Source organism: Lynx rufus, unplaced genomic scaffold, assembly GCF_022079265.1.
Source record: "Lynx rufus isolate CCGP_SWC_20201006 ecotype Redwood Valley unplaced genomic scaffold, mLynRuf1.p SCAF_10, whole genome shotgun sequence".
NCBI classification, from domain to species: domain Eukaryota; kingdom Metazoa; phylum Chordata; class Mammalia; order Carnivora; family Felidae; genus Lynx; species Lynx rufus.
The window spans coordinates 24,339,747-24,362,215 of record NW_025814824.1 but is presented as its reverse complement, the minus strand read 5'-3'; the positions used below and the strand labels follow the sequence as shown (position 1 = coordinate 24,362,215).

The 22,469-nt window shown below is 42.2% G+C and overlaps 1 protein-coding gene across 1 annotated transcript in view; it reads left to right on the top strand.

Moving 5' to 3' along the window:
- Window positions 1-22,469, top strand: part of FRMD3 (FERM domain containing 3) — a 301,078-nt gene that overhangs the window by 232,643 nt on the left and 45,966 nt on the right. The window contains exons 11-13 of the mRNA XM_047097589.1: window positions 241-315; window positions 633-701; window positions 8,772-8,896. Of these exons, the coding sequence (XP_046953545.1) occupies window positions 241-315; window positions 633-701; window positions 8,772-8,896 (269 nt within the window). The remainder of the gene's footprint in view (window positions 1-240; window positions 316-632; window positions 702-8,771; window positions 8,897-22,469) is intronic.

Sequence of the window (22,469 nt, the reverse complement as noted above, 5' to 3'; positions counted from 1 at the left end):
GTGGGCCATCACTAGCATTTAGAAAGAATGAAAAGAGATAACAGAGTACAATACCCATAGTGAAGGTAACTGTCTTTTGGTGGAACTTCTCTTTCAGGTGTGTGTGCCTGTGTGCACGTGCTGAATCATCCAACAGCATGCATTTCTTATAGTCCAAAATACCCAAGTACTGCACTTTATAGCATGTCTCACTTGGATTTGCCAATATCACTACCACTTCTGTTTCGCTTCTTTTCAAAGGTATGCGAAATCCAGTCAGATCAAGACTGTGTCAAGCAGCAAGATATTTTTCAAAGGAAGTAGATTTCGATATAGGTGGGTACCCATAGTTCCATATTGGTGATGGGTTGGGGAGGAAGCAACCATTTACTTTTTGAATATTTTGCTGGTAAATCAGGGCGCTTTGACTTATCCCCCTGTTTTGGTTCTCCCTTTACACTCTACTCATGTCTTACACTCATGGGGCCCCCTCAAATTCCATAGTAACTTCTCGTGTAGAGGGAAAAAAAAGCATGGATTTCTAGAGTGGATCCGACTGTTGGGAAGTTAAAAAAAAAAAAAAAACACATGTGCACACCCCTCCCCTTCTGCTCTGAGTGTCTGTGCACAGACATTGTGTTTGTCTTTTGCAGTGGTAAAGTTGCCAAAGAGGTGGTGGAGGCCAGCTCCAAAATCCAGAGGGAGCCTCCGGAGGTGCACAGGTGAGTGGGTGGCCCTCAAGGCTCTGAGAGGCTTCTGGGATGGACAAAAGGATTTCAAAGCTTGCTTTGCCAATTCCTCTATAACAGGAAAGGGCATAAGGGTACCAGCTGCCTGTGCCGGTGTCCTTTTGGGCACATCTTGTTCCAGGCACAATACCCTCGTCATCCTGGCAGCCTCTCGGGGGCAGACTTGACAGGGCCACAGTGTGGGTACAGCTTGACACTGTTCTGAGTTCCTTGCTCTGTGGGGAGTCGTCGGCTTGATTGGGCCCGGAGCGAACATGACCGGTGTGTGTGAGGCACAGCAGTGTCACCTCTTGGCTGAGTCTGCCGACCTGTCCTCTTAGAGCTGCTCTCTGTTCCTGCCTCTGTTCACCAGACACGGCCAGTCCCCATTGGCCCAACTTCTAGGCTATTTCACACGAGGAAGGCAAGGGTGCTCATCTCTCCTAGGGCTCCTTACCCCCAGAGGTCACTCACAGAAATGAGGAACTTAGTGATTAGCAGTTCAAGGGTATGCATCTTCATTAATGTGGTAATATCTCCGATTCTTAGGAATTAAATATTCTCTTGGTCATGTTGGACTTCATACCACCATGGTACACGAACCATTGCACACGAAGCCTCAAACATGCTGAATACATAAAGCTGGACATTTTCACCATGACGCTCCCCATTTTGAAGGCAAGGTCATCCTAGGTTATGTTTTTCAGGAGATTCCTACATACTGGTTGGCACCTGTTCCTTCCCCCTCTTCAGACTTGGAGGAGGCTCCAAGGAGCCTGCTTGGAGGAGCATAAGGGATTATCCTCAGATTTGCCCAGTCTCCTCTATTTCCAGCATGACCCAGTGAGCTGGCTGCCTCTTGCCTTATTCCCTGGGTTGCTGGTCTCTTGGAAGTGTGGCTGAGCCAGCCTGGCACGGGCCTCCAGATAGCACTTCTCTCCCACGCAGGGGAGCAGAACTACAGTTGGCACAAGATCCCATGCAGACGTGTGTAGAGAATGATTCATTCCTGGTTTGGGTGACTCAGTGGGAAGCTGTCATGGGCATGTCAGCAGAAGTGGTCTTCCCTGCTTTGAGAAGCAGGAGAAAGCTGTCAGGCTAGGGAAGCCGGGACGCCTTGGCTGGGGGCACCTTAGCACAAAACTGTGCAAGTCTTACAGCCTACCCATTGACAACACTAGTCTTTTATTTGTATTTATTTTAAAATAGTCTGTATATTCCCTCTTCTACTGTAAATTATGGTTACTCAGTGAAGCAGAAGTGAAAAAGAGGAAATGATAAAATGTATTATTTGAACTTTTCTAGATTCTTTGGGCCAGAAATGACCTTAAGCATCACCTAATTTGATGCTTCTATTTTATAGACAAGGGAACTTGAGTCTTGGAGAAGTTAAATGATTTATCTGAGGTCATAAATTTTTTTTTGTGGCATACCTAAGCCCACATTATTTTCTTTGTAGCATTTGCCCCCCCTCCCGCCTCTGCCCAGGAAACCTCTGGCATTCTCTTAGAAGCTGGGAGGCAGAACCACCCCAGGGGCTCAGCCTGGGTTTTGTTCTTGTAGCTTGAAGTATGAGTGTTTGATCTTAAAAAAAAAAAAAAGAAGAAGAAGAAATACTTGATGCCGGGGAGTTCTCTTGATAGCACAAACACAAAGAAGGAAACTGTTTTTAACAAGGTACTTTCAGAGAGACATATTCCAAATACTTAAGACTTTCCAAGAATCCCATAGTTACCATATATAGCTGGTTAATGAGATCAGAAATAATTTGAAAACAAAATTTCTCTTTTTAATTGATGTTTGCATTACTTATGGAAATCAAGGATTCCTACATTATGGCTTCTCAAGCCTTAACTTTGACAGGAATCACCTATGGATCTTGTTAAAGTCAGATTCTCATTCATGAATCTGGCATTTCCATTGAGTCCTAGGTGATGGCCATGTGGCTGGTTCATGGGCCACACTTTGAATAGCCAGGATGTAGGAGTGAAGGGAGTAGAGTGACCACAGTGAGAATCTTCTCCTGTAGTGGACTGAACCACCAGGGGAGATGGAAATGAGGCATCAGTCAATTTATAGTTTCCCTTTTCTGGAATCTTCTAAAATCCCCCAGGATGTTACTGCAAACAAGGACCTATAGGCCCTTAAGATACTGGTTCACATGCTATTTCTTTCCCTTACACTGACCCCTTTTATGTGTATGTGAAAGTTTGTTGAGCTCACATCCTCAGGACACGTCTCTGGTCCTCAGCTTTGGCAGTGTCTCTCGAATCTCTGACAATACAGGGAGGAATTTGTTTAAAGTAATGTTACAAAGCAAGATGTGGGAGGAAAAGGCTTGTGTCTGTTTTGGTCATCTACATATCACCCAGCACCTAACACAGACAGCACTTGGCTCACAGTAGAGGTCAACGCATACTTGTTGAATGAATGTATGAACCAGGAGTGTGGGGTGACAACGGCATGCCTGAAATTTTCTGAGACCTGAGATCTGTCCAAGGTGCTGCCTCCTGGGAGGCAATAGTGTGATCGGAGCCATGGAGATATACCACTCTCAGTAGCAACTTCTCATTTCTTCCTAGTAGCCATTTGCATGGTAGGAAATTGTTTCTCTTCAACAATTATTCTTAAATTATTTTGGCTTCTTTGATGTGGCTGTCAAAAGTGAGAGTATAGTAATGAATTCTTTCTCTGGCTGTGTTCAGAGATGCCCACTCCTTTAGTTAGAATGGTGACGGTAAGCCTTCATTTGGTTGTCTTCCCTCACACCTGAGATTGTACTCTTCAAAGAATGACAAGTTCATGGACTACTCCTTTTTCTGATGTGTGTGTGTTTAGAGAGAGGCAGCAGAGACAGACTGAGGACACTGTCTTGGGATTTTTTTGGTTTTTTTCAAAAAAAAAAAAAAAAGAGAGAGAGAGAGAAAGCTAACTCTCATGATAGCTCACTGATCTTTGCTGATGGCAAGATCCCCAAGCAAAGCTCTCCTGGGCTGATTACTTGGTGAGAATCACCCATCCATGTCAGGGGCCCAGTGAGGCAGAAGGAAGTGTGAGCCCCCTGGGCATAGTAGCCACCACCAGGGGACACATAGAGGCAGCATTTGGACCTGAAATGAGCACCTGTCTAGGAGTCATGAATGGGATCTCATCTTGGTTGTATTGCTTACAAGCTGTGTGGTCTTGGGTAAATCTCTTAACTTCTCTGATCATCACTTTACTCATCTGTAAAATGAGATTCAGAATATTACTTTGCCCAACATCTAGGCTTTGTTTTGGGCATTAAAATAAAGTGCTTTAAAAATTATAAAGTGCCATACACACATGAATTGGTGATGTTATTATTCTTGTCTCTCCTCCAAAGATGGGCAGCTGGAATTTGACAGATGTGTCCTCATTAAAGCTTTTTCAGATGGAGTTTTGGTGACAGGCCAACACCACTTCCTCCACCACAAGAACTGCTGGAAGATTCCACAAGCCTTATGTTAGTTGCTTGAGTTTATGCCATCAGTTTTTGAAGCCAATCTTAGAATATACTTGCAGCTTCCAAAGAAACCTTTCTACCTTGATAGAATTCCTAGTGATCGTTTCATTGGAAAACTGTTCTGTGCTAAGTACACACATGAGTGGGCTGCAAAGGGGGTCAGTCATTTTGCAGAATCCGTTGACGGGTGGATTCTGAGAATGGGAAACATGGTACAGACCCTCAGCTGGCTTGGGGAGACTCTATCCAGAGAAGCTGTTGCATCAGGAGATCAAGTGGGAGGGTAGGGTGGGAACTGACTGGGATATTGGCGTATGTTTTAGAAGACTGCCCGACACAGCAGAACCTCATTTAGCCAGAGAGCAGGACATTAGCAGTAGTGAACAGAGTCCTCTCTGGGGCATTGTAGGATAAATCATGCAGAAGGTGCAGAAAGGCAGTGCGGAGCACAGCAGAACCTCTGGACTGGGGATCAGGTCATCTGAGTCTGCATGTCTAAGTGTCTTTAGTCAAGTTCGATAAGTTCACCAGGTCTCAGTGTCCTCCTCTGTGAATATGGTACTTTTCTTGCCTGTCTTACAGGTACACTGAGGAAAACAAGTATGGTAAAGTGTATAAAACTGCTTTGTAGGGGCGCCTGGTGGCTCAGTTGGTTGGGCGGCCAACTTTGGCTCAGGTCATGATCTCATGGTCCATGAGTTCGAGCCCCGTGTCAGGCTCTGTGCTGACAGCTCAGAGCGTAGAGCCTGCTTTGGATTCTGTGTCCCCCTCTCTCTCTCTGCCCGTTCCCTACTTGTGCTCTGTCTCGCTCTGTCTCTCAAAAAATAAATGTTAAAAAAATAAATAAAACTGTTCTGTAAACTATAAAAGGGGCCATCAAATTCTGGTATTATATTCATTATTAGTATAACTATGCTGGCAGACTCTTGCTTTATTTTCTTTTAAGTTTATTAATTAATTAATTTATTTATTGAGAGAGAGAGAATAAGTGGAGGAGGGGCACAGAGAGAGAATCCCAAGTAGGCACCACACTGTTAGTGCAGAGCCTGATGCGGAGCTCGAACTCATGAACTGTGAGAACATGACCTAAGCTGAAGCCAGACACTTAACCGACTGGAGCCATGCAGGTGCCCCTAGGGCTCTTGCTTTAAATGAAACCAGGATCAGTTGGCACCTTCCAAAAGGTTGCAAGAAGAGAGGTATAAAAAGGTAGCCCGTAGTCTACAAGAGTTGGGAGACAAAGGGTGGGAGACATGCATTTTGATTCTAATTTTGCTTAAGCTAACCCTGTAGCTGCCCGACTGCCCAGCACCACGGTCTGGAACCCTGGATTCTTTGTGCTCTAGGGAGACCTCTAGTTGTGCCCACCTTTGGGTTTATCTGAGTTTTGCACTTATCGCGGAGGCAGTGTTCCTCTCTGAATCATAGAACTGGAGAGTCTCGGGGTTGTAATCAACTGTAGCAGACAGACCCTAACCCCCCTGACCCTGGCCATAGGACTCCGCTACAGTTCGGCAGCAGGAGCCTGTGAGTATGGGCCCTGAGTCAGCATCCTCCTGAGCAGCCAGTGCCCTACAGGCTCACACCCGTGAGGTCACTCTCAGTGACTTCAACCTGTCCCAGGCAATTGCCCAGACATTACAGTGTCGGTAGGGGGCAGATGGCAGGATGCTTTACAACTTCAACTGAAGAATGTTGGGAGGGGGGCTGCTGTGGAGCCCTCTGTACTCGCTACAGGTCCTTCTTGATGATATGTGGTAATTTCTGGGGGATGGAAATGCTGCCAGTCAGCCGGCGTGGGTGGTCAGAGGTGGGCAGAGCAATGCAGAGTTTGTGCAACAATGGGGAATGGGCTTTTCTGAGGTCAGAAAGCTTCATGGTCCACACAAACATGGCAACAGGTGCTTCGCAGAGCCAGAATCAGAGTTTTGAAGGCCACAGGGCCAGAGGAAATCCCACGAAAGCTCAAAATCTGAGGACCTATCACAATAAAAGATGGAACTGCTCGTGGCAGATTTTAATGTCCCTTGTTACTCTTTCCTTCCTTCCTTCTCCCTGCAAGGAATCCCTGTCTTCACTTCTTGCCCCGTCAATCCCACCATGCTTGCTGGGATGTGCCGCAGGCATCTCTTCCCCTGGGAGGTCCTTCCTGGCTCTCCCCTCAGCCACCGCAGAGTCAGGTGCCCCTCCTTAATGTTCCTGGGGAATCCTTGGCCATCAGTCTCGTCCATGAGATACATATTTTTCCAACTGTGGCTGTAGCGCATTGATGAGTCATGAAATGAAAACAGACCAGCACTTTAAAGAAAATGAAATAGGGGCGCCTTGGTGGCGCAGTCGGTTAAACGTCCGACTTCAGCCAGGTCACGATCTCGCGGTCCGTGAGTTCGAGCCCCGCGTCAGGCTCTGGGCTGATGGCTCAGAGCCTGGAGCCTGCTTCCGATTCTGTGTCTCCCTCTCTCTCTGCCCCTCCCCCGTTCATGCTCTGTCTCTCTGTGTCCCAAAAATAAATAAACGTTGGAAAAAAAAATTTAAAGAAAATGAAATAGAATGGGGGAAAAAAGTGAATCAAGCATAACAAGAGTTACTATTGTTGCACGAAACATTCATTTTACCTGTATGTCTCTCGGTGAGTGTGTACAGAAAAATGATATAAAAGATATTTATTTTTTTAATGTTTACTCATTTTTTAGAGAGAGAGAGAAAATGAATGGGGGAGGTGCAGAGAGACACAGGGACAGAGGATCCAAAGCGGGTTTCACTCTGATAGCAGCAAGCCTAATGTGGGGCTCGAACTCACAAACTATGAGATCATGACCTGAGCCCAAGTCGGACACTCAACTGACTGAGCCACCAGGCACCCCTAAGTTATATTTCTTAATGTGGGTCTCAGTTAAAATGTTTGAAAATCATAGTTCTAAAGAGTGAGTTACATAAGGCAAGGACCATGGCTCACCAGAATGCGGCAGACCATCCACTACATATATATCAACTGCAGAATAAGTGATTGTAGAGTGAAATAATGAAGGACAGGACTCCATGGTTAAGCAAGTCCTCATAATTTTATTTTTCCAGCCAGTGCCAGCTGTGGAGGGCTTTTTACTCTAGATGCTGCTAGATTCTTCTCCTTTCCTGTCCTGTGCCAAATAGAAATGCCTGAGTTATAAGGCAGTCCCCTTACCAGCCGGGGAACACCCATGCCAATCTGAAATGGCAGCTTATGTCAAGCCAGGACTGCATTCAATTTACGCCAGTTTCCAACGTGAACAGCCCTTAGTAAGACGCCTCGGGAGGCGCTGTAAGGCACACCAGGATGGTTAGATCTGTCTCTGACCTTAAGGCACTTGTCAAGGTGGGGCTGATTAGTACACCAATAATTACAGAGAGACGGAAGTGGCAAGTGCCATGAGATGTGAAAGAAGGGAGAGCAGTGTGTGTGTGTGTGTGTGTGTGTGTGTGAGAGAGAGAGAGAGAGAGAGAGAGATAGAGAGAGAGAGAGAGAGAATGAGAATATGAATGAATAGGTGTTAGGGCCATCCAAGGGGGCATCAAGAGGTAGGAGACATTTGATATCATCTTTGAAAATGGGTGGCTTTTGGTTTGGAGAGGAAACATGAGGAGGGAAAGGTGATGCCCCACCAAAGATGCCCCATTTCCCTGTATGTCAGGGCAGACAGCTGGTCTCCCTAAAGCAGGCAGTGTAGACAGGCTTCCTGCTATCAGCCAGTAGTCTTGACAAGACACTTGTACATTTTCTTTGCCATCTGCTACCCATTGCAGTCAATGACACGTGTCTGCTCCTTTCAAAATTAAAAAAGAGCTTCTGTGCCTGGCTGATGAGAGGGGTGTGAATTCAAATGGGAGTGTTAAACACTGATATTAAATGTCAGACATCCAGCAACAGCAAGGTTGCTTAAAGCTGTAGAACTCCTGTACCGTCTGTCTGGCAGGGTTCTGTCTTCATTTTTGGTTTTTTTTGGTGGTTGTTAAATTACTTTGAGCCATGCCTTTCGTTCACTTTTCTTTTTTAAAAAAATTTTAAAATTTATTCATTTTTGAGAGTGACAGCACAAGTGGGGGAGATGGAGAGGGGGAGAGAGAGAGAGAGAGAGAGAGAGAGAGAATCCCAAGCAAGCTTCACACTGTCAGTGCAGAGTCCAATGTGAGGCTTGAACCCACGAAACTGTGAGATCATGACCTGAGCTGAAATCAAGAGTCAGATGCTAAACCAACTGAGCCACCCAGAAGTCCCCACCTTCATTTACTTTTCTGCGTATCTAGTTCAGTGACACCTGCCTCCCATGTCTTTATCAATGCCCATGCTGTCACCTTGCACGCCCAAATCTGGTAACATATGGGGAAGTACATTTTCAGTCACTGTGTTGCGTTAGAACACAAGGACATTTTGTCAGGACCTTAAGGTTAAAAAGGTTGGTGCATCCTAAGTGTTATGTTGCCTTTACCACTGGCCTAATCCATTGTGTGAGTCCAGAGACAGTTCCCAACCTTGGTAGCTGACTGAGATGGAGGGTCTGGTGTTTGCAACAGAAACCAACACCCTGGCGTGTGTCTGTTTTCAGAGCCAACATTACTCAGAGCCGAAGTTCCCACTCTTTGAACAAACAGCTCATCATTAACATGGAGCCCCTGCAGCCCTTGCTGCCTTCCCCCAGTGAGCAGGAAGAGGAGCTTCCATTGGGCGAGGGTAAGTACCCTTCCTTCCGGAAGCTGGCATTGCAGCCTTACCCTGAAGGGATGAGAAGGCACCCATCCTGGATACCTGGGCAATGGTTAGGGTAGGGGATGGAGTGAGTCATGAATTGTTTCTAGTAAATAAACTGTTTGCAGCTGGAAGTCTGCATTATATTGAGAGTCTTATTAGTTTCTCCCAGAGAAAGTTCACAGATACAAAGTATTCCTAAAAATTATGTGTTAAAGCAGTAATGGTGTTAGACCCCCACTCTCCAGCATGGTAGCCAGTAGCAATGTGTGGCTGTTTGAAACCTGTTTAAATTTGTTAAAATTAAAAATTCAGTTCTAGGCACATTAGCTGCATTTCCAATGAGTAGTATAGCCGCATGTGGCTAATGGCTACCATCTTGGAAAGGTCAGACCAAGAACATTTCCATCACTGTACAAAGTTTCCCTGGATGGTAAGTTTTTATTATAATCATAATCAAATTAATGGTTGTAAAGAAATCTCCATAAGTGTCTCTATATTGGTCATTCTGTTCTGCCTCAATATTTCTTCATACTTATATTCCCTTTTCCGTAGGCCTTTCTCTGATAGTTTTGATATAAGCTAAAATATGTATGGTCCACTTCAACTCAAAAGTTGTATTTTTAAGGACTATAATATGTGTGTGTCTAGGCTTTTTATTTTTTCTCTTTTTAAAAATTTTTTGGTTTTAAGGACTTTACTTACTTCAGAGAAGAATCTCCCCACACTGCTTGCTATAGACACCTGGTGAGGCAAATCTTACATGCTAATGTCAGTGTATTTTCAAATACGCACAAAATAAAGTTACTGGAAGCCTGAACACAAACATAACATGCTTTTCCCTAACATTAAGTGGCTTGGGTTTCATCATTTAAAATTAGGATACTGAGCAGCTTCAAGAGGGCAGGTCTCTCTGTCCCCAAAAGATCACCTTTACCTGCAGCTTCATTTCAAGGATTCTGTCCATAGGGGAAAACTCTTCTGCCTGTAATAAGAGTGTGGCTTGGGATGCAAACACTCTTGGGAGAGGTAGCAGTGGCTACTTGACACTGAAGTGTAAATAATTTTAGTAAATCTTTTACCTGTAAGCAAGTTTAATGGTGAGAAGGAGAACCAGATAACTGGATGGCCCCAGATTCCACGTGGAAGGAAAGCACACAAAATAGGAAGGATGGGGCCTTAGGGGACCCAGCTGAGCCACAAGATGATGATAAGGAGAATGTCTTTGTTATAATAATGGCCTGTACTCTGTCTTAACTAACTCTGGAAGTTCCATGCTAAATGAGTTGTCTTAACCCAAGGATCTCTCAGTCCATGGTGCCTGTCTACATTTTCCAGCACCCTCTCTGTTTTCGTATGGTTTTCAAGTGAAATAAAAGCAGCTTTCACTTCTGATCACCAGTGATGTTCTTCTGGGCTTCCTCTTGTAGAGAAGGAAAAATTCTTCCCCTTCAAGGTCTTTCAGCTGGGCTAAGATTTAAATTATGTAAGACAAATTAATGGGAGAAAAAAACCCTGAAGTTTTATTACATATGCACAGAGGCCCCAAAATGAAGTTGAGACCTAAATAAGTGATCAGGAGAGGCACTTTGTATACGTTTTATTTATTAATTTTTAAATGTTTATTTTTGAGGGGGGGGGAGAGAGAGAGAGAGAGAGGAAGCCAGCGGGGGAGGAGCAGAGAGAGAGGGAGATAGAAAGTCCAAAGCAGACTCTTTGCTGACAGCAGAGAGCCCAAGGTGGGGCTTGAACTCACCAACCATAAGATCATGACCTGAGCTCAAGTCGGACGCTTAACTGACTGAGTCACCCAGGCACCCCTATATATACACTTTAGACAAAGAGATAATAAATCTGTGAGGTATTGATAGGATAAAGAAAACAGGTGTTTGGGAGCTTTAATTAGCAGGGAATTCTAAGCAGAATTTAGGCTGAGGTTGTAGTAGTTTGGAAAAAAATAACAGGGTTTGTTTCTATAGCTTTCTTGGCTCCAAAGTCCCTATCTCGGTGATAAGAATGTTGTTTTACTTCCAATTCAGGGAAGGTATTTTTCATATGGGAGATGTGTTTCCTGCTTTGTGGGGGACAGAGGAGGGTCTGAGTGTCCTTGCACTGTTTTTTTTCCCCAAGTAACTTAAATTCAAAGTAATTAATATGCACTGTAGTACATTTGGGCGGCTTGCCCTGGACCCCTACACTCTCACATACCTGGAAATCGCTTTTGCTGGAGGTCGTGATTATTCCAAAGTTGAATGGGGAAGAGGAAGGGAAAAGGAACAATCCAAGCCTGGAGTTTTGACTGCCTTGTCTACAAAGATGGAAACCTAGATGGGAATAAAGGTTCCATCAGGAATATGGAAGTCAGGCCACTGTGGCCCCAGGAGTCTCTCCAAGGATATAATAAGGAGCTGGGAAAGCTTTCCCCTGGATCCTTTGCCCCCATTCAATTAAAAACCTCCATTTTGCTCCATTTTCCGTAAGGAGGTTCCACTGCTAAATCCTAACCTTGTCTTTAACGTGAACACCGTGGACAAGAGACACATACATTACAATTAACTGCAATAAAAATACAAATGTACATGATGTGAGATAAGAATCCATAAGCTACTTTTTCAATTTTTTCCAGTTATTTTAAAGAAGAATCTTAAGTTCTTTCACCAGCTATAAAGTCAAACTGATAGGTTGCTCTCTTTAAAAGTCCAAAATGACTCTATAAATGTCTAATAAAAATATTTTTATTAGACAGTCTCCTTATGAGACATCTGGATTTTGAAGCTCAGGCAAACCCTATCAATCTCCAGGATATAGAATGAACTTAAAAGGAAGAGAAGTAAAAATGACAGTATTGTTAAATGTCCAGTAGATGGAATGACCTTCTCAATCTAGAGAAAGAAAGCAAAATCATTTTAGGTACCATGAAATTCAAAGTTATGATTCCTCACAGTGAACCTAGTTCTGTGTTCTTGATACCATTATTTCTCAGTTACTATTTTAGAGTCTGATTCTGCTCCGGGTATCTTGTCTTTGAGTATCAGGCAATGGGATTTAGACAATCCATAGGGATAAATACTTATTTGACAGATTTGTATTTCTCTGGTATATAAAGAGAAGAGACACAGAGAACACAGCTTTAAACAAAGATGTTTCCACCTTTGTGAATGGACTTTCTTGGCATATACAGTGTGATTAATTTAGTTTCATCTTTGTATTTTAATAGTGCAGTGCTTTTTATGCCTGAGCAACAGCCAAATTGAAAGAAGCTAGGAATTCATTCATTCCTTAATGCAGCATCTATGATAACTACAAGAGATACAACTGGTAGACCACACTTAGCATGTGCAGGTTACTGTAGCCTATAAAGATGAAGACACTGTCTTCCTGAAGGCTCATAGCCTGTTGGGGAATCTGAAGCAGAATCACAGAGGTGACGAGTAGGTTCTGCCTCTGCAGATTGAAAGTGCACTCTCTTTTCTACATGCCTCATGAGAGATCAGTGCCTCATACTACCTGGAGAGTGTCTTGTTCCCTTCTAGTCCATTTAGAGTGTCTGACATAAAATTGGTAGGCCAAGGAATGGGGTGGGTGAGACTGACAGGCAGAAGGAATTGTGAGTGATCTGGTCTGGCTGCATTGATTGCTTTGGGGAAGAAAGATCAGGGGATAAAGTGAAAGGCAGGTTAGAAAGTTAAGAAAGGATCAGATCATGATGGGTCTCTATGACTTGCCTGGAGAGCTTCGACTTTAATCTGAGGGCACTTGGGAGGCCCTGGAGGATTTCAGGTGTGGGAATGACCTGATTGGAATTGTGTTTTATATCATTTGTGGTGTAGAGAGGACAGATTAGAGGCAGGTATGGCCGAAGCAGAGTTTTTCAAACATCAGCACCATTGACCTTTTAATCTGGGTAATTTTTTGTTGGGCACTGTCCTGAACATTGTAGGATGGTTAGCAGCATCCTTTGCTTTTACCCAGTAGATGCCTGTTGTATCCCACCTATCTCAACAACCAAAAGTGTTTCCAGGTTTTGTCAGATTTCCATGGGGAACACATTTGCTCCCTGGTTGAGAATCTCAGGATTGGAGGCACAGAGACCACACAGGAACCATAGCAAAAGCCCAGAAAATAGATAAACAAGGGCTGAACTGAGGCAGAGAGAGTGGGACTAGGGAGGAAGCAGTGCATCCACGCTAGTCAAGTGGTAGAGTTGTCAACACGGGGTCACTGCTTACATGGCAGGTGAGCAGCCCACGGACTCCTGTCCAGGTTCTGCCCTTGTTTTTGAGACTCGGAGTGAACAGTTCAGTCTCTTCAATGATGAGACCGTAGAGGCATAGGAAGGCTTAAGTGACGTGTCAGTATCACACTGGGAGTCCATGGCAAAAATGATTCCATTTGGATATTGGAGTCATTGAGAGAGTTATATACTGTGCATTGCTTTGTTGAGCTTCAAACATGGTGTGGAGAGTGGACCTCACTATTCCCCGACTCCGTAGAGTGGTTCAGATTCTGATTCGGGGGAGTTTCAAATCACACATTTTGGAACTGGATCCATGAACAGGTCAAGGCTGGCAGCCTGAGTTCTGTTATAGGAGTTGTCTGGTTAGGAATTTTTTAAAAACTGGGTTGGGAGAAGAAAGAAGTTCTTAACCCTGACCCTTGGAGGCACCATGTCTGTGGGGTCCTGGGAAGGTCCTGGCACCTTGTCTCACATGGGTGCCATGGTGGTGGCATCTGTGCTGCCATCATGACTCTCTGGGGTTATAACCACTCATTTGTCTGACAAGCTCTTTATATTCTTCCTAGAATTTTATGTTTCTCAAAGACAGCTGTGGAAAGCATTATTGCCCAGATTAGCCTGGTGGTGCTTTGGGAAACCGTGTGACCCCAGTCATTCCTATGACAGCTGGAGGATTAGCTCTGAAGTTGGCTGTATCTGGGTAGAGACAAAACAAAACCAGTTCCTAGGCACCACTAGGCAACAGGAAAGTTTTCACTGTTACCCCAAAGTTGCTCAGATACAGGATCCAAGTAGATGAGTGCTATATGGAAAACTTTCTATGGGAAAGGCAAACCATTTGAAAAGTGCCATGTAGAGCTTCTGAAAATTTCAGGAGAAGAAAAAATTGTAAGTAGGAATTGTTCTGGGTAAAAATGACATTTTAAGGAGTCATTAATATGAATAAAATCACGCTCAATATGGAGTAGCGTCTCCATAGTGTGGACAGCAAAATGCCTGTGTGTTTTATTTGTGGAGTGTACTTTTTGTTACAGAAATGCTGGATTATGGTAGAGAAGGTGTATAACAATCTTGCAGGACTTGGTAGCTGGCAATTACTGACACACAGTGAAAATCATTCTTACCTACGAGAGCAGTGGTGCAGGCTGGCATAAATGAACAGGCAGGGAAGCATGCTTTCTTCCCCTTGGTAGAAAGAACTAAATAAGAGTTGAAAGTGTTTGATACCCTCCCGCTGGCAAAACAAAAGCACAGTGGCGACACCGGAATTTCTATAAAGGAGTGTCTTCGGGATGGCAAGGTGGTTGGATTGAGGGTGGCTTGAAGCTGCATTTGCATATGGTTGAGAATAGATCTATACCAAAGCATAGATAGAAATTAAGGAGAGTGGTAATGCTAGCTCTTCAATGCCACCATTTATCTGTTTGTGTGTGTGTGTCCCTGTAAATGTCTGTGTGTGTTTGTGCATGTGTGTTCGAGTGCATGCATGTGTCATGGATGTGGCTCTGTGTGTGGAGGGGTGAGGGTACATTTCAAGGGTTGTTTACAGTGTTCAGCCCCAACCATAGATTGCTTACGATGATGCCATTGAAATTCTAGGAAGTCTGTGAATCTGTGAAGGCATTCCAAGCATTTAAAAGGCATATTGTCCTTATCATCAAGCATGCTGTACTCTTGGCCCCACTCCCATCAGCCCAGCACAGAGCAGGTGCCCTTTGGGACCTACTGCATTTTCCCATCTTAGGGTTTTTCTTTCTCTTATTTTTATTTGAATATAGCTGACACACAATGTTACATTAGTTTCAGGTGTACAGCATAGTGACTCGACAAGTCTATGCATATGCTGTGCTCACCACAGATGTTGCTACCATCTGTCACTATGCAATGCTATTACATTACCATGACCTTATGCGGTGCCTTTTATTCCCTGACTTATTCCTTTCATAACTGGAAGCCTGTATCTCCCACACCCCCTCATCTATTTTGCCCATACCTCCCCCAACCCTCTGGCAACCATCAGTTCTCTGTATTTATAGGTCTGATTCTGCTTTTTGTTGTTGTTTGTTTGTTTATTTATTTATTTATTTATTTATTTATCTATTTATGGATTCCACATAGGGGAGAAGTCCTATGGTATTCGTTCCTCTCAGTCTGATTTATTTAACTAAGCATAATACCCTCTAGGTCCATCCGTGTTGTTGCAAATGGCACAATCTCATCCTTTTTATGGCTGCATAGTATTCCATCACACCCACACACACTCCCACACCCATACCCACACACACACACACACACACACACACACGCCCCACATCTTCCTTATCCATTTATCAGTGGACACTTAGCTTGTTTCCATATTAAAAATAATATTTTTATTATTATTGGATATTAAAAATAATGCTGCAATAAACATAGGGATATAGGGGCACCTGGGTGGCTCAGTTGGTTAAGTGTCTGACTTCGGCTCAGGTCATGATCTCATGGTTCATGGGTTCGAGCCCTGCATCGGGCTCTCTGCTGTCAGCACAGAGCCTGCTTTGGGTCCTCTGTCTCCCTCTCTTTCTGCCCCTCCCCCATTTGTGTGTGCTCTCTCTCTTTCTCTCTCTCTCTCTCTCTCTCTCTCTCTCTCTGTCAAAAATAAATAGTTAAAAAAATAAACATAGGGGTGCATGTGTTTTCTCAAATTAGCATTTTTGTTTCTCCTTGGTAAATACCCAGTAGTGGAGTTACTGAATCATATAATATATCTACTTTTAATTTTTTGAGGAACTTCCATACTGTTTTCCATAGTGGCTGCACCAATTTACATTCCCACCAACAGTTTACAAGAGTTCCTTTTTCTTCACATCCTTACCAATGTTTGTTATTTCTTGTTTTTTTGAATTTAGCCACTCTGACAGGTGTAAAGTGATATCTCACTGTGGTTTTGATTTGCACTTTCTTGATGATTAGTGATGTTGAGTTCTTTTCATGTACCTGTTGGCTATCTGGATGTTTTCTTTGGAAAAATGTCTATTCAGGTCCTCTGTCCATTTTTTAATTGGATTGTTTTTGGGGGGAGGGTGTTGAGTTGTTTAAGTTTTTTATACATTTTGGATACCAACCTTTCATCAGATATATCATTTGTAAATATCTTCTACTCTTCAGTAGATTGCCTTCTCCTTTTGTTGATTGTTTCCTTCACTGTGCAGAAGCTTTTTATTTTGATGTAGTTCCAATAGTTTATTTTTACTTTTGTCTGTGTGTCCCTGCTTGTGTGTGTTTATTTTGCTTTTGCTTGCCTTAGAAGACATGTCTAGAAAAATGTTGTTATTGCTGATGTCAGGGAAATTACTGCCTGTGCTCTCTTCAAGGATTTTTATGGTTTCAGGTCTCACATTTAGGTCTTTAATCCATTTTGAGTTTATTTTTGTATATGGTAGAAGAATGTGGTCCATTTTCATTCCTTAACATGTAGCTGACCAGTTTTCCCAATACCATTTGTTGAAGAGACTCTTTTTCTAATTGTATATTCTTGTCTCCTTTGCCATAGATTAGTTGACCATAATCATGAGTTTATTTCTGGGGTCTCTGTTCTATTCTATTGAACGATGTGACTATTTTTATGCCAGTACCATGCTGTTTTGATTACTGCAACTTTGTAGTACATCTTAAAACCCGGGATTGTGATAACTCCAGCTTTGTTCTTCTTTATCAAGGTTGCTTCAGAAATCCTTATTATTATTTAGTATTATTTGTTCTAGTTCTATAAAAAATGCTGTTGGTATTTTGATAAGGATTGCATTGAATCTGTAGATTGCTTTCGGTAGAATGGGACATTTGAACAATTTTAATTCTTCTAAGTCATGAGCATGGACTATCTTTCCATTTTCTTGTGTCATCCTCAGTTTCTTTCATTAGTGTTTTATAGTTTTTAGGGTATAGATTTATCACCTCTTTGGTTAAATTGATTTTTACATATGTTTTTCCTTTTTGTTGTAGTTGTAACTATGATCGTTTTCTTAATTTCTCTTCTACTTTGCTATTAGTACCCAATTAGTACTGATTAATACCCAGTTTCCTCATATTAATTTTGTATTCTGCAACTTTACTGAATTCATTTATTACTGTTAGTACTTTTTGGTGGAGTCTTTATGCTTTTCTGTTCATAGTATGTCATCTGCAAATAGTAACAGTATAACTTCTTCTTTACCGATATAGATGCATTTTATTTCTTGTCTGATTGCTGTGGCTAGGACTTCCAGTACTTTGTTGAATAAAAGTGGCAAGAGTGAACATCCTTGTCTTGTTGGTGATCTTAGAGGAATAGTTCTCAGTCTTCCCCACTGAGTATGATGTTAGTTGTGGGTTTGTAATTTATAGCCTTTATTATGTTGAGGTATATTCCCTCTAAACCCACTTTGTCGAAAGTATTTTTTATCATGAATAGATGTTGAATTTTGTCAAATGCTTTTTCTGGCATCTCTTGAGATGATCATATGATTTTGATCCTTCATTTTCTTAATGTAGGATATCATATTGATTGATTTGGAGTCATTGAACCGTCCTTGCATCCCCAGAATAAATCCCATTTGATCGTGGTGAATGACCCTTTTAAGTGTTGTTAAATGTTTGCTAATATTACGTTGTTATAATATGACTTTGTTTGCTAATGTTACGTTGTAATATTACGTTTAAGTGTTGTTAAATGTTTGCTAATATTACGTTGAAGATTTTTATATCTGTGTTCATCAGGGATATCAGCCTATAATTTTTGTGTGTGTGTGTTATCTTTGGTTTTTGTATCAGGTTAATACTGGCCTTACAGAATATATCTGGAAGCTTCCCTTTCTCTTCTATTTTTTGAATAATTTCAGGAGGATAGGTATAAACTCTTCCTTCAGTGTTTTACAGAATTCACGTGTGAATCCATCTGGTCCTGGACTTCTATTTTTTGGTAGTTTTTTGATTACCTATTAAATACCATTATTAGTAATCAGTCTGTTCAGATCTTCTGTTCCTTTCTGATTCAGTTTTGGAAGTCTGTATGTTTCTAGGAATTTATCCATATCTTTTAGGTTGTCCAATTTGTTGGCATATAATTTTTTTGTAGTATTCTCTTATAATCCTTCATATTTCTGTGGTGTCAGTTGTTACTTCTCTTTTGTTTCTAATTTTATTTATTTGGGTCCTTTCTCTTTTTTGCTTGATAAGTCTGGATAAAGATTTATCAACTTTGTGTATCTTTTCAAAGAACCAGCCCTTGGTTTCGTTGGCCTTTTCTATTGTTTTTGAGTCTCTATTTCATTTGCTTATTTTCCATCTTTATTATATCCTTCCTGCTACTCACCTTGGGCTTGTTTGTTCTTTTTCTAGTTCCTTTAGGTGTAAAGTTAGATTGTTTGAGATTTTTGTTTCTTGAGGTAGGCCTGTTATTACTGCATATTTCCCTCCTAAAACTGCTTTCACTGCATTTCCAAAATTTGGACTGTTGTGTTTTCTTTTTTTTTTTTTTAATTTTTAAAAAATGTTTATTTATTTTTGAGACAGAGAGACAGAGCATGAACAGGGGAGGGGCAGAGAGAGAGGGAGACACAGAATCTGAAACAGGCTCCAGGCTCTGAGCTGTCAGCACAAAGCCCAACGCGGGGCTCGAACTCACAGACCGCGAGATCATGACCTGAGCCGAAGTCGGACGCTTAACCGACCGAGCCACCCAGGCGCCCCTCGACTGTTGTGTTTTCATTTTCATTTATCTCCAAGCACTTTGTAATTTCTTCTTTGATTGCTTTGTTGACCTACTGGTGGTTTAGTGTCATGTTGTTTAGCCTCCACATGTTTGTGCTTTTTCTAGTTTTCTTTCTTCTGATTGATTTCTAGTTTTATTATGGTCAGAAAAGATGTGTGGTATTATTTCAATATTCTTAAATTTATTGAGACTTGTTTTGTGGCCTACATGTGATCTCTTTTGGAGAATGTTCCATGTGCACATGGAAAGAATGTGTTTTCTTTTGTTTTTGGATGGAATGTTCTGTATATATGTTATGTCCATTTGGTCTAATGTGTCATTTAAAAACAGTTAATGATTTTCTTCCTGGATAATCTATCTATCCATTGATGTAAGTGAAGTATTAAAAGTCCCCTACTATTATTATGTTATCATAAATTTCGCTCTTTAAGTCTGTTAATATTTGTTTTATATATTTGGGTGCTCCAGTATTATGTGCATAGGTATTTATAATTGTTATATTCTCTTGTTGGATTGATCCCTTTATCATTATGTAATGTCCTTGTCTCTTATATGATCTTTGTTTTAAAGGCTATTTTGTCTGATCTAAGTAAGTATTGCTACCTCAGCTTTGTTTCATTTTCATTTGCATGGTAAATGTTTTTCCATCCCTTCACTTTTCAGTGTGAATGTGTCATCAGATCTGAGGTGAGCCTCTTATAGGCACATACAGATGGGTCTTGTTTTTTTTATCCATTCCACCCCACGTGCTAATCCTTCAACATCATACCAGGCAAAGCCACTCTTACACTACACAATTGAACCAGTCACATCACCGGTGAGGCCTCTAACATCCCAAGGCTGCTATGGGTATGCTGCTTATGAATTCCTTCTTCCATTCTCCACTGGGTCTAGCCCCCTCCCTGCTGATCTGATATGAAAATTCTCCTCCTTCTTTTCTCCCTCTGTGGGGTTTCATGGCTCTGGCTCAGACAGATTTAATCTCTTCTCATAGCTTCAATGTCTTTCTTCCCTGCCATTTTCCCCCTTGTGTTAAGTAATTTCTTCCCCTGGCTTAGCATATATCAGGATATGCACTAGGAGTGACACACTGGTCTTTTTTGAAATTTCTTTTATACTGTATTCCAGCAAACAGTAGGAGCTGTTCATAAATTCTGTGGAACCACCTTTCCCCCTGTGGTCGCTGCTACTTGGTGACGGCAGATCAATTAGCACCAGCTCTAATTGCACTTGTCGCTGCCACAGGGTTTGTTTTTATTTTTTATTATAAAGCTGATTATGATCTAGAAAATTTACAAAGTTCTAAAACAGGTAAAAATCACCTCCCAGATTGTCCCACTTCCTAGAGACAGTCAATGTTAATGTGTTAGCAGTTTCCTTCCCAATGCATTTTAATGCCATCGCAATCATCTCATGCGCATAGTTTTTGAAATTCCTGCTTTGTTTGCTTAATGTCGAAACCATCAGTGCAAGAAGATATATCATAAATGAATTGGGAACATATTTAGCACAAATGCAGACACATGGACTAATATCCTGAATAACAAGGTGCTCCTGAAAGGGCTATTTCAAGCATCATTCCAGCACTATGCAACTTTGGGCTCTCTTGAACTTTCTCATTCAGTGGTACCTGCAGTTTCCCACTGCTGATAGGCATATGGCAGCCACACCTGCTTCTGTAGGAGCTAGTCGCCTTCCCAGAGCAGAGGACAGCTTCTGGATGTATTTATAACTGCGGTAGTGGATTAGCAAAGTCAAAATTCAGAATCTGTTATCACGTCTATTGAGTTCTGGAAGAAAGAACCACAGCTTGTGTCAGCCGCTCCACTAGGGTAGAGATGCCAAGAACAACTCAGGGGACGAGATAAAGGCCTTGAGCAAGCCCTGCAAATTCACATTTGTGAGCTCTTAAAAGCTTTTTGCCTTCCCTTTGTGTGCCTTTCTCTGGGGTTTGTTTCATCTTGGGAACTTTAGTTTCTGGTATCTACTGACTACTCAAGCACTCCTAAGAGTTTTGCTCACTTGAAGGAGATCTTTGAAATTTTAAGCATTTACCCTGCTGTAAGGAAGCTAAATGCTTTGTTTGTGATGTGATTTAAGTATGTTTTATCTTGCAAGGATTTTATATTTTGCATCACAAGATGCCAACGGTGTGCGTCATCTCAGGTCTATAGTTGGCTAATTCCCATAAACTTTATTTTACAAAATACCGTATTCCTCAGTGTAAATATAGCAGCGATTCAGGTAGCTGCTCTGTTTCTGCATTGATGCCTTAGACAAATGGGGAAATACGAACTCTGGTCTTGCCACCTCCACCAGGCAGGTAGGTGACCATCGACAAGATGCTCCACTTTTTGGAGCCTCATTTTTGTGGTCTATAAGGTAAGAAGAGTGGCCTTGAATACCACTCAAATACTTTCTAGCTCTAAACTCAATTCTTTTGCTTAATATCAAGGCCAAATTCTAAGATATGGCTTGAGGTCTTTTACAGTGTGAATGGGAACTTGGGGACAGGAATGTTTTTCACAGCTTTTGGAGGTAGACGATGGTCTATCACAGACATCAGCAAACTATGGCCTATGGCTGGCCTACCGCTTATTTTTTTTTTCTTGGCCCAGGAGCAAATGGTTACGTTTCAGATGACCATATAAATACCTACATAATAGCCTTGATTTTACCTTTTGGCCTGCAAAGCCTCAAATTTACTATCTGGGCCCTCAGAGGAAGTTTGGCAATCCCTGATCTAGCACTCCCCCCATCCCCTTGGTATCCTACAAATGAGAAAGCCCAGAGAGGGGAGATAGTTTGCCCAAAGTCGCTAGCTGGGTAAGGTCCTGGTTATCAAATTCCTGGGCCAAGGATCTTAGATGGCATCGAACACATCTAAGATGGCTTGGCTTTTTTTTTTTTTTTTTTTTTTTTTGCTAAAACAGAATCAGTAACCAAAGGACTGCATTTCTTTTTAAATTCTATCAAATGAATTATCAAAACAGATGACTTCTGTAAGTATAAGGAACCTGTGATTCAGTGAGAAGAGCGGCTGTACAGCTGGGGGGTTCGAGCCTTTGGCTTTCAGTCACAGTATGCCAGGCCCCAGTAACTGCTCAGAAATCTCCAGCACACTGGAGAGTGTCACCCTACGGGGAAAGGCATGGTCAGAGTGTGTGTCACACCCAGCAGAATTCTTAGTAGAACCTGGTTGCAGGGGAAACCCCAGACTTTGAGCAGGAAGCTTGTTGCCTTCTGGGAATCACATTCTGATTTTAAAGTCGAATTTGTTAAATAAGGAATGGCTCACTTCGGGCCAAGTTCTAATTACTCATTTGCTCATTACTGTGTTAAGGATCTTTGTTTCATTAGTGAAAGCCACTCGGTACAGAATTTCCCAAATCCCAGCTCCTGCTCCAGTGGGCACTTTGCTGCTGTACTTAAGTAGTAATAATTAATTGCTTTAAAGGACTCAGCTGGGGTGGGAAAAAAATATGTCAGTCAAGTGTCCCATGAAGTAATCCGGTCACGGCCCCTGAGGGTTGGGATATGAGCCAGGGGAGAGTTTAAGTGTGAGTAGTTGTGACAGCCAGAGTGTGGTCTGT